This window comes from Pituophis catenifer, unplaced genomic scaffold (assembly GCF_029215685.1).
Source record: "Pituophis catenifer annectens isolate HBS135680 unplaced genomic scaffold, rPitCat1.0.hap2 SCAF_2, whole genome shotgun sequence".
NCBI lineage: Eukaryota > Metazoa > Chordata > Lepidosauria > Squamata > Colubridae > Pituophis > Pituophis catenifer.
In genome coordinates, this window is record NW_027256882.1 from 108,813,372 (window position 1) to 108,826,308 (window position 12,937).

A 12,937-nucleotide genomic window follows, 5' to 3' on the forward strand; every position below is an offset into this window, starting at 1 on the left:
CTCTTATTTCCTTTTTTTTAAACCCACAATCCAGAAACTATAGAATGCTTTTGATTTTCCACTCTAAGAGCTGAGAGAAAGTTCCATACTTAGATGAGAAAATTCTTTTTCCAATCTTCCTGCTTTTTTCCCCCATGATGTCAAAAAGGTGAGAAAGGAGGCACTGAGCAAAGGTCATTCAGAGAGACCATAGAGCCTACTGTTTCTAAGGCCACTGGCCTCTCTATAGTCCATCTGAATAGTATGGCTGTACAGAGCTTACAATGATTCAGTCTTTGTAATAGCTTTAAGAATATTTTTCACTGTTTTCTGACAGCCAAAGCTAAAATAGCTATTTAAAAAAAAAATGTGGACTGCAAACCCTGATACCCAGCAATACATTTGAGCCACAATCAACACCTGAAAAAGCTATCAAGAGTACTCAATCTGATCTTATGGTATGATATTTAAAACAAATCTATTTTAATGATATGAGCCTAAGGTCAAGAGTTCAGATTTGATTTTCAGGCCTGTGATTATATAGGAAGTCCATTGTCATTATGGAAAAAAAAATCCGACTTTAAAATAACCAAACCTGGCCAAGTTTATGCTACTGCCTTCTGGCAGTTAGTTATTTGACCATTCTTGGAAACTGGGCATGCAGCTTTTCAGTTAATCACTTGAAAAACCGCTGACACACTTTGTTACAAGCTGACAGCAAGGGGGGAAAGAGCCTTCTTCTTCTTCTCTTGAAAAGAAACAGAAGAAAGTTAAACAGAGCCTCTGTTCGGTTATTACTTCTCTCGATTAACCCCAATCCTACGGCAGTAAGGGAGAAAGGAAGGCGCAGCATAAGCCCGGCTAGTATGGAGTAACGGATTTATTCACAAGCCGATGGGGGTGAATAATTAGACCGGGGTCACGTGACCCTCCGTACCATTAAAGCCTGGGCCGCAGGAAACTTAATTGAAGGCGCTGCAACACGCGAGGGCGAATCTGGAAACTGCCAGGAGAAAACTCAACCCTGTACCACAAGATTCCTCTGAAACGCTGAACTTTTATTAAAAGATGCCTCAGAGCGTAAATTAAGTTATTGGGTTTTTTTTTTTTATGCGTCAAGAGGAAAGAATTTTAAACCTTGGAAAATAAGAGCGCCCTGCCCTTGCTTGTAACCGCCACTAAGCAGAGCCCCCCTTCGCCACCGCCACAACTTTGGGACAGGCGGGATAGAAGTGGAGGCCACATCTGACCCCGGCATCTTCTCCTCTCCCTCCCCCGCCCCCCTCGAACCACAAGCTCTTTTGCAGCTCTTTAGGAGGACGCGTCGTCGCCGTGGTCGGAAAGATGCTTTTTGGGGCGGAGCGCGCCAGTCTCTCCGCGCTCCCGTCTAGTGCACATCACCCCGGGGAGGGCGGGATTGACTCCCCGGCAAACGGCCCGAGCATCCCACCCCCCGTGCATCCGGAGCAAGGCGGCGTTTCTCCCTCTCCTACACCCCCCCCCCCGCCTTCAGCCACGCTTCCAAGGCCACCCACCTCCTCCTTCTCCTCCATCCCTCGCCGAGACCTCCGGGGGAGGCTCCCCTCCTCCGCCCCTTCTCTGACCTTGTAATCCTCGTGGTCGAGGTTTTGCAGCCGCTGTTTGCCTGAGGGGGGCCGGATTTCCACGCCGCCGGCCGGGGGCTCCTTCGGGGTTGCCTCCGCCTCCGCCGGAGATTGCTGCTGCTTCTGGGGCTCCTGGTCCCGTAATGGGGCGCGGCGGGCTCCACGCTGCCCCACGCTGAGAGCCCCGAAGTCCAACGTCTTGCTCTCGAAGGCGCCCTCCACGTTGCAGAACATCCCGCCATACTTCTGGCGGGGCACTTGGTCGGCGGTGCCCGGGCGCGCCAGGTAAACGGGGAGATCTTCCTCCCCCGCCGCCGCCGCCGCCGCGGGATCCGGCCGTTCTCGGCCTCTCCGGCCGCTGTGGGAAGCCATGGCCGAGGCCGGCAACCGCGTGAGTCACTGGGGTAAGTCAAGCCGGCGACTCCGTCTGCGAGGCAGAGAAAGAAGGGCGGGAGGGAGACTCCCCGGGCGCCGCTGGCTCGACTCAGGCGCGGAGTGACTGATGACTGAGAGAGAGAGAGAGAGAGAGAAAAGGAGCGCCTGCTGGGAGGGAGGGAGGGAGAGAGAGGGAGGGAGGGAGGCGGCGGCGGCGGCCACGAGGACTTTTCACACCCGCGCCGGCGCCGGCCGCAGATTTGGCTGGGGAAAGCTGCGCTCATGCACGCGCTGCGCTGCGCTGGGCAGCGGCGAGTCTCTTCCCTTCGAAATCCCGGGCGGGATAGGCTTGATTACTTTCGTTTTCCGCCCCTAGCGGATTCCTGTCGGCTGCCAAGAGAGGCCGACTCTCTATCCCATCGTCCCCGGGCCTCCCTGGCAACCGTTCGTAGTCCCCCCACACGTTAGGAGGGTGCTTGCTTAGATTGGGGAGAAGCTTTTGGGGACAGTGGGGACAATTCCACGTCAAGAAAACATGGTCTTTTTACTGCGTTGTTTTGCTTAGGTTATAAACTGGAGAGGGGTGGGAAATGAGAAGTAAAACGGCCATTTTAAGAAAAAAGAAAAAAACTTTGCCTGTATGCTTAAATATTTAACAGGAGGCGCGTTCCCAGAAGAAACATTATTTTCCCGGCTTTACCTGTGTGGTTGGGTCTTTGGTTCATTGGCAAAATCTACATTTAAAGAATAATCAGGTAAAAAGGTAAAAGCAGCAAAGTTCATGCCTAAAAGTTTTCATCAAGTTGAATTTCATTCCTTAGGACTATGTGGCGAGATTCCTGTGTTTCTTTGGCAGTCTATGGAAGTGATTTGCCATTGTCTTCATGATTTTTATTTTAACTTTCCAGTCTTCAATAATTATCTTCTGAACATGGGACCACAAGGAAGGCCTTAGGTCAAACAAAAGAAGATGAGCCCAAAGTCCCACACGGTTTTTAACTCCTTTTTTTATCAAACCTGTCCCTGACATCAGCAAATTTCATGGACAAAGAAACTTTTTGGATTATTAATTAGGGTACTCATGAGATTCACATTGTGCTGGTTTGGAGTCTAAAATGTAAATCATGATAATAGTTATGTGTTTCATAATAAAGTATGTGATTCAAATAAAAAAAGTTTGTTGGTTGGTTTAATTGCTAAATGTATATAGTTGCCAATCTCATCTAGGTGAACTTGGGCATTGTACTTTGTTAAACGGTGCCACAAATATAACAACCATAACAAAAAGCATTGTAAACATTAAAAGCATTAAAACCACAAAACATAATTTGTGGATGAGTGCAATCAGTTTCTTTAATAATATAACCAATTTAACAGATTCCATATCCACATTACTAGATCCCTAGGCCAGATGGCACAGCCATATTAACAGCAGTTCAAATGAAATCTCTACAAGTATGTCCAAGATGATTAACATTTTAAGGTACAGTCATTCCTAATTGAAAAAAGTTAATATTAACACTAATCATATCTTGGTAGATTCACATTCAAATTAGCACAACCTAAAAAATGTAGATTGTTCTTGAGCAGGGGTTCCCAAAATCCTTAGCTCATCAACACTTTCATGAAGTTTCAGATCGTTCACTGACCTGCCTCAAACATTTATTATATGTTATAATTTAATAAATACTGTTTTAACTAATAGCATTAAGAATCATAATATTAGCAACCCCAATGGCAGTCCTACCAATTCTTGTGCATTGATATTGACTACTTTGGGGAAGCTTGTTCTAAAGCAGGGGTGTCAAACTCAAAGCCCACGGGCCAGATTCGGCCCACAGAGTGCTTAGATCTGGCCCTCAGGGCCGCTCTGGAAACAGCTAAGGACCAGCCCGCGGTGCCTCTGCCAGTGAAAATGGAGCTCGAGAGGGCCGTGTGCAGCCCCAAGTTCTGTTTTTACTGGCAGTGGGTTGCAGGGGGCCGTCGCAGTCTAAAACGGAGCTCAGGCTGGCAAAGCAGTAGGGCCACCACAGGCGCCCCCCAACAGTGATGTTGAGCTGGCCACGCCTACCCCAGCCTACCCCCCCCCCCAATGTCAAACACAACCCTGATGTAGCCCTCAGTAAAATAGAGTTTGACACCCCTGTTCTAAAGCCCAGCAGCAGTTCACTTTCAATTCTAAAAAGATTATTTGAAATGCACAGAAAGGTAATTGTACCACAGGTTTGCCATTGTTTAAAGCAATTGTATTTTTCTAATGATTGCACAGTTGCCACATGATTCCAGAAAACTATGTGGCTACTTTAAAGAGTGGCACACTGATACTGCATTCAAACTCACATATTGCAAAGAATCTTCAGGGCCTGAAATCCGTAGGGCCTAGACTGTTCTTTATAGAGTAAGTAACTTTCTATAATTTAAAAGCTATTACTTGGCAGATTCTCATGAAATATGCTGATGCATAATTTAGGACTGCCATATAGAAATGTAATTACAGAATATGCAATAACAGCAAGATACTAAGCTGGAGCTAATATGTTAGGATGTTGGTTTTTTGTACAATTTTCTCCCTTGATTCCTATTTGGAAATGAGATAAGCGGATTTTGTTGTTGTGAGCCAGATACTTAATAAAATTGAATGTAGTATACTATGTATTCTAAGTGTGTAAAGAAATTAGGACAATTCAGAACAAAATAATCCACTTCATAATTGTTTTCAAGTCAATGGAAGAATGTTAAGAGCATGTGCTTCAATCTCCATCGTCTGGTTCAATCAGGCTCAACATGGTTAGAATAAAATTTTATTTTGTGCCCTACATTTCAAAGATGATCCTGTTACTCAAAGAGTGTTTGAAGTTTTGAAAATATGTACATAATTTTGCCATATGTTGTTAAAAAGACATATTTCATCCACAGAATTATCGAGTTTGTTTTTCCTCTTAGCAAAGATTACTGTCAACTTTGGAGAAATCTGCTGAGAGAAGGTAGCTTCAAGGGAAAATATATTTTGAGGTTGGATATAGCGCTTTTCCTAATTTTAAATTGTGCTCACTGTTTTATAGAAATTGAAAGCAATTCAGTTTTGACATAAATTGCACTATTATAATGCTTTCTAAGTGCTTAATACTAACCCTAACCCCCCAAAAAATCAATAGGTTTGGAAATCATGGAAGAAGCTAGGTTGAAAAAGTATCTGAGCACCAAACCAGATGAACATTAGCCATGTGTTTAGTCTGTATTATTTCTTTTTCTGTCTCCTGCCCCATATTTTTATAAACATAATACAAGCTATTTTAATAGGAGCAACCTGAGGGGGGTAGGTGCATAGCCTTTGGAACTGGCTCAGTATTTTACAGCTGATTTTTGAAAGGGAAGGGGAGAGGGAAAATTAAGACTGATTTATAGTGCTTTGGGGAAGGAGAAAGAGTTCTTTAGTAAATTAATTCCATGGAGAATGGAAATGAAACCAATGATTTCCAAAGCTGTGAAGAGGTTAGAAAATGAAGGAAAGACCTGTCTCTTAATTTAAAGAAAAGTGACCTATTTGGACTGTAACTAATAGAATATACTACCTCCAGGAAAGATCTTTCAATAGTTTCTTAGCCAAACTAGGCACACAAATCACAATAGAAAAGCTATGAACTATGTCATGTGGACAGTATGCAAATGTCACAATAATGAAATTCTGTGGTACTACTTAATACAATCATGCAGAACATACTTCTACCAGATAAAGGCACCATGGTTTTCAGATGTGACATTTTATATATATTCAAAAACTGGATTTTAATTGTGTCTATTTCCTGGCAGACATGGGAAGAGGAAGGTTACAAAAGGCATGTTTTTGTTCACTTTTTTCTTTTTCCCTATGTAGTACCAGCCTGCAGTCTATTATTTAGCTGTCTCTAACAGCTAAAGGTAAAGAAATATAATCTTCAATAGAAAAAAGTGGCCCTGTTACTGCACCTGATATTATCTATTTTGTTTATTTATTTGTTGGATTTATATTGTGCCTTTCTTTCAGGCACTCAAGTGGCATGCCTATTGTTCCTTTCTCCATTTCCCTCATCCTATAATATGTAACCTGAAAGAAAGTGACTAGCTCAAAATCATCCAATTTCTGTAGCTGAGGGTGATCTTGGGCCAAAACCTCAATCATATCTTACGTGACTGAACATTTTAATACAATAAGTATCTAAAATTCCTGTCTATAATTTTATCAGAAATATACCTAATTGTTACAGTAATGGGTAATATATTCATATTGTTAGAAATTCTGTAATTATGTTAACAACTTTCCTATTTAACTTTCTTTTTATATCAATGTAAATTTCCACTGTTGTCATGCTGTTTCTTTGATTGTTAATCAGACACCATATGCATGCCAAAAGTGCAGTCATCATTGTTCATTAATAATGGTAGATGATTTACTGAACTAATGTCACTCTCTAATTTGTGACTAAAATTCTTAACCATGGATGCTGATAGAGCAGGATAAGGCTTCAGTAGGTAGGCAGAATAAGGTTTCAGACATACATTTAGATTCAACAAATACTTGGATTGGACAGGCATATCCTTCACTGAATGATCTATTCAACTCAGGTTTTGCTATACAGTTCTGTGAATTTTGGACTTGTACTTTTATGGAGTCTTCATCTATGCCAAACAAAAGCTTCCCCATCAATAAATTCAGCAATAAAACACTCTTAGATTCCTAGACCAACTACTCCATCTCTGACTCTTATCAGTTTATTGATTATATATGAACATCTGCTTACTTGGCTCCATGACATAAAAGAATAGTCCATATCAGCTGCTAATGCAATTTTTATTTATCCGACAGTGCTGATATGCAGTAGCTTGTTTGGTTTTTCTTTTCCATTCCACTTGCTACCCTGTTTTCCCGAAAATAAGACCCTGTCATATTTTTTTGAACCCTGAAATAAGTGCTTGGCCTTATTTTTGGGGAGGCCTTATTACTTTGGGGTGCATGGACCAAGTTGGGGCTCCTCTTGCTGTCTTACTTGATTTCCAGCACTGTCTCTCTAAACCTAACCAGAGGAAATGGCAGGGATTGGCTGCATATATGTTTAAATATTTACGGGGAGGGCTTATTTTTGGGGAGGGCTTATTTTCATGGGGGGCTTATTTTAGCGCATACGCTCAAAAGCCCGATTGGGCTTATTATCAGGGGATGTCTTATTTTAGGAGAAACGGGGTACTAAAATGCCTGACTCATTTTTATGAATGAATCCTACCTGTAAAAGAGATGTCCAAATCCATAGTGAATTTTGGGTAAAAAAAATCTTAGTTATTGGGGTATGCTGAAGAAAGCTCACTGCAATAAAAGATTGCCCATCACTTTGAATGTATGCACACATACACATTAATTTATGTGACTAAATAAATCATAATTTTTAATGATTTTCATTTTTAACTATAAACTCCTTGCCAGCCAACTTCTACTTTTTATGAGTTTTTCAACCTCATTTCTGAAAAACTCTTAAACTAGCAAAAGTTAATATTAGCCTGAAGCATTTACTTTCTGAAAGAAAGTCATAATTTCAGTCTGTTCTGACTCCCTCTCAATAATGAATCCTGAACATACACTTCTGGAAGAGTTTGGAAGACAAACTCGGCATTCTTACTTTTTGCAGGACACTCAGAAATGTTAAAAGAAAGTGTCATGCACCACTTCAGTTTTGACTGAGTCCTCTAACATAAAAGAGAGTGATTTTTCTGTTGCTCAGCCTCATTTGCTGATCAAGTAGACACTTTAGAGACAGAAAGAAGGGAGCATTATACAGGATATGGAGTAGAATTAAATAGTGAATATTCCATAAGGGTTATTGAGTGGAATTTAGCAGGGAATATCCAGAACTAGCCATGATAAAGACAAAGAGCAGCATTTTAATTGAACAGACATGCTGAAGTTCCTAATGGCATTGCTTCAATGCTACATTATTTATTTACACTGCTGAGTAATGATAAAGCTCCAATTGCCTGTACAATAATTATTCCTGGCATACTAATAACATCCAAACTATATTACTCAATAGTGTATGATTCAATTGAGAGAAGCAAATATTTTTCAAAATTAGCCTCATTGTCAAATGGCTGAAAATTTGAGGATGTTATAGAATAATGCAAGAATGGAAAGCTGATAGGCTAATAATTAACCAACTAAATAAAAATTGTGCAGTCATGTCCTAACATTCGCAGATTAATTAGAAGTTTTAATAGAAATAATTATTAAATTATTACTTTTAAAATGGATTAATCTAATAATTAGTGATATTGAAAATGGAAACGAAAGTGTTAGTAATGTAAAATAATGATAATAATAGGAGAAGAAACAGTACCTCATATATTGATCTTGTGCAAGAAAATTTCCCAAACTTATTATAAACAGTGAGGTAATAGTCATCAAAACAATTCACGGAAAGACCTGTAATTATTATCATGTGCCAGTAATTTAAACATTGGTGGAAACTTAGAGTTGAAAAAGTAGTTGACAATGAGAAGGTTACAATATTGTGGGATTTCTGCATATAAACTGATAAAGACTTGTCTCATAGATTTACACCAGATTTAACTGTGGTTGAAAAGAAGAAAGTGTGGATAATTGATGTGAATAGCAGAAGGTAGTAGAATAAAAGACAAAGAATTGGAGAAGATCACAAAGTCCGAAAATCTGAAAAACGAAATTGAAAGATTGTGGCATAAACTAGCCATGGTAGTCCCAGTATTAGTATGCAGGGTGCCATACCAAAAACTCTTGGAGGGCACTAAAAAATATGTCTATTGATAACATTTCTATCTGTTAATTAAAAAAGACATTACTGCTTGGATCCACACATACACTATGCCTATATATTATGACATCCTAGGTTCTTGGGAAAAACTTGATGTATATGAAGGGCAATACCAGCTAAAGACCTGGCAGCTGTAATTTCACATTTTTGTGTAAATAATACTCATAGTAATACATTGTAAATGGACATATACAGTACATCATTTTTTCAGCCATGTATGATTAACAATTACAACAGAAATAGTAAATGCAACTGTATTTACTTAATTCCATTAAAATCAATTTACATAATGGTGAATTAAGTACATAGCATTGCTCTCAATTTACATAGCACATAGAACCTACCTGTAACATATACATATCTGGAGTAACAATAACTTGAAAGAAACCAACAACAAATAAAATAGTCCTATATGGATATAATGGAAGGGTTGAAAATCATATAGTCCAACCCCACAGCTTCATTTCTTGTTCTTCAAGTCCCTTTGGTTTCTTGTGGCTGTCCTTTGGACATGCTCCAGCTACTTAAAGGGCTGCTTAACTGTTGTGCTTGGTATTGCATACTGAATTCTAGATATGGTCCAACTAATTCAGAACTGAGAAGAATGATGGCTTCTCTTCATCTTGACATAACAGTTCTGTTAATACAACCTAAGATTGACTTGCTGTTTTTGCAGCTCAATATTGGCTTTTATCCAACCAGATTTCCAACAAGAACCCAGACTTTTCTAGATGTACTGCTGCCTAATATAGTTACTCCTGTTGTCGTCCCCAGCATATATTCATGCCTTTGATTTTTTTCTTTACAGATCTGTTTATACTGAGAGAGGATATCCAGTGGTATCTCTATTGTAGCTCAGTATTGTTTAAATCACCTGGCAGCGATTTTCAGAGTTTCAGGCAGAAGTTATTGTGAGAGAAAAAAAGAAGTCGTTTTGCAACGTGAATTATTATTTTGTGCCTTTGCACAATAGGGTTTTCCCCACAGAGACTATGATAATAACTTCGTTAGAGATTAAAAATAAACAACCGCCCCTCATTTTTGTGTTAATATTTACTGAATAAAGTTGTGGATAATCTTTTGCAGTTCTGCAAATCACAGAAATTAAGTTACTAGGATAATTACAATGTCCTACTACCTTAATTGTAGATTATCCCCTTGCCAAGGTAGGATAAATGCCACAAAATATTTTCTATTGTTTACTTTTAATTTCATTATCTTCCCCAAACATTTGGTTGGATGACTCATTCAAACACATGCTGTCAAACACCTTTTTATTTTTAGTATGCCTCTTTTTCCAAGATCTCCATGGAAAGAAAACTATATGATAAGAATTGAATGAACAATGGGAGGAAGTGGAAACACTGCAATCATCAGCCTTCATTTATTAAGCTTTCCTAACAACTGATGCATCTAGGTATACTGGGTATTCTGTGTATACACGTACAATGACAATAAAGTTATTTATTTATTATTTATCTAATGGAGTCCAGTCTTCTGCAACATTAAGCAATTAGAAAAGACTTTAAACCCCCTCCCTCCCTCCCCCCATCTCTCTGAAATACTTAAAAAATGCTTGCTTGGTCCTGTTAGTTACTGATTTCATCAAAAGCCTTCAAAATTGAGGTCGCTAGTAATACCAAATAAGCAGAGGTGGGCATCATTGTAACAACCCATTCGCCCAGAAACGAAAATGTGAGTGCACGCAGCATTGAAAAAACGGCCATTATATAGAATGAGATAGTGGGTGGATGGGCCCAGCCGCTGGTTGGAACTACCGATTCACCCGAACTGGTCTGAACCGGCAGCAGCCCACCTCTGCAAATAAGTTTTTTTCAACCAAGTTTGTGATTAAGTGAAATCAACTTTTATTTAATTGATTGCTATTTCAGTTCTCAACTTATCCTTAGCTTTTCTTCTCATTCTCCTTTTATTTCATATACATTAGATGATGTATATGAATAAAATACTTTATATTTCATCTAACTTATATATTATGGAAGACCCAATTTTGTGAAGTGATTAAAGCACTAGGCTAGAAGCTAGAAGACTATGATTTCTAGTCCCACCTAAAAGTGAAAACCACTCTTGGAACTTGTAGACTATTAATTCAAAGTTATTAATTTTTAAATGAATTTATTCCATTGTATGGTATCTTGTCTACACGAACCTTAGAATGATATGTAATACTTGCTATGAATATCAAGTAATACACTACCAGTAAAGACCAGCTCCTTTTATACAGTGCTGGTATCTATTATTTACTTCAAAATATGATAGGTTAGCTAGCCCTGTAATATTTGGGAGTCCTGCTTCACATTCTACAGCCCTAGACTTTGCCCTAAAATTTTTCAGCACTGCTTGTTTATTTTGTTTGTGTATTTTATGCTTACAGCTGTCTTCTAAGATGTTTTGCAGAGGAGACTTTCTTTGCTGAGCAAAGTTTGAAATTTGACCTTACTCCAATATTTTGACCACTATATTCTTTCACCATGCTTCATTCCTTTACAATTCTGTAAAACGATACATGTTTTATAATTTTCATCAGCCTTTCTCAACCTTGGCAACTTTAAGATGTTTAGACTTTAGCTCTCAGAGTTCTATGCTTCCTGGAGAATTCTGGGAGTTGAAGTCCACCCATCTTAAAGCTGCCAAAATTGAGAAACGCTACTCTAAAATAATATAAATTGTTTAAATAAATAAATGAAGAAAGCATTTCTCCATCCTTGAGGAGAAATGAGCCAAAACTAAAATCCTTTCCCTTTGCCTTGAAGAAAACAATTGTCTGCACACAGCTTATTCCAAGAAAATAAAGTCCTCGGGGAATAAGTCTTCTTTTCCCTGCAACTATGTTGATGAGAAATGATATTAAAATGGCTTTCTGGTAGACTTGGAAACCACATGTTTCTGTAATTATACACAAAATGAGGGACTAACTAAATTGGCAAAACTGATATATAGTTAATTGCCCAGATAATCCATTGAAAATGCAATAAAGGAAACCACAACAGGAAAGATATTTCAATTACATTTGTCTTCCAAAATATAATTCTGGCAAAAGTGAAGCTTGCTCGATATGATTCTTAATAAAGATAAATGTTGAAAATAATAGATGAAAGTAAGCAGATTCCTTTGACATTTCTGTATGCTTGCGATATTGCAGTTTATTGCTTAAAGTAGTCTGAAAACACTCAAGAATTTATTTTAGAGGGAGATTTCTTAAGTATCTTGGAAATCCATTTTTCCAAGAGGATGTTACTCTGAAAGTTTAGTTGCTCCTCCTATTTGCACCAAAAGGCAGGATTGTATTAATCCTTAGAGTGGGACACAAAATGCTCCAGCCATTTTCCTGCCTAGCTTCCATGGATATTTTTTATGGAATTCCTTCATCTCTCTCTCTTTCTTTACATCATATGCCGGTAGTTCTATTCCTCTGTATCACAGTATAGATGAATATGATTTCATTGGGACTGCCATGAATTGATGCTTCTTTGAGAACTTTACACAGTATTCAAAACTGATGACAATTCTGGATCATACTCCCATCTCCAAGAAATCAAAGACCTAAAATTCCATTAAAGATAACCAAATAAAAAATAATGCCAGTTATATACAGGACTGTCTTTCTCCTCCTATCCCTGCTCAAACCATTATGAACTGGAAGCGATGTCACACCTCAAGCACTCTCTTCTTGTGGTTCTTCAGAGGCACACGTCATAAAGCTGTGTGTGTCCTGTGGGATAGCATACACCCTGAACTTTATTTAGCCTTGACTCTGTTGAACACGATTGAACAGTAACTTGCTTTCTGATTTATTTTGTTATAGTCCTCAACTTACAACCATTTGTTTAGGAACCACCCAAAGTTACAACTGTACTGAAAAGTGTCTTACAACTGATCCTCACACTTGATCAAAATTTGGGTGCTTGACACCTGGTATGTATTTATAACAGTTGCAGCATCCTGGAGTCATGTCATTATCTGCAATCTTCCTAGCTGGGTTCTGACAAGCAAAGTCAGTGAGAGAAGCTGGATTCACTTAATGACCACAAGATGCATTGAACAAGTGGAGCGATTCACTTAACAGCTGTGGCAAAAATCATAAAATTGGACACAACTCACTTGACAAGTGCCTTTCTTTGTCACAGAAATTCTGGTCCCAAT

The 12,937-nt window shown here is 39.0% G+C and overlaps 1 protein-coding gene across 1 annotated transcript in view; it reads right to left on the minus strand.

Moving 5' to 3' along the window:
- Positions 1 to 2,061, minus strand: part of DPYSL3 (dihydropyrimidinase like 3) — a 75,882-nt gene extending 73,821 nt beyond the window's left edge. Inside the window, exon 1 of the mRNA XM_070937354.1 lies at positions 1,584 to 2,061. Coding sequence (XP_070793455.1) covers positions 1,584 to 1,955 — 372 coding nt within the window. The 5' untranslated portion in view covers positions 1,956 to 2,061. The remainder of the gene's footprint in view (positions 1 to 1,583) is intronic.
- Positions 2,062 to 12,937: the final 10,876 nt, after the last annotated feature.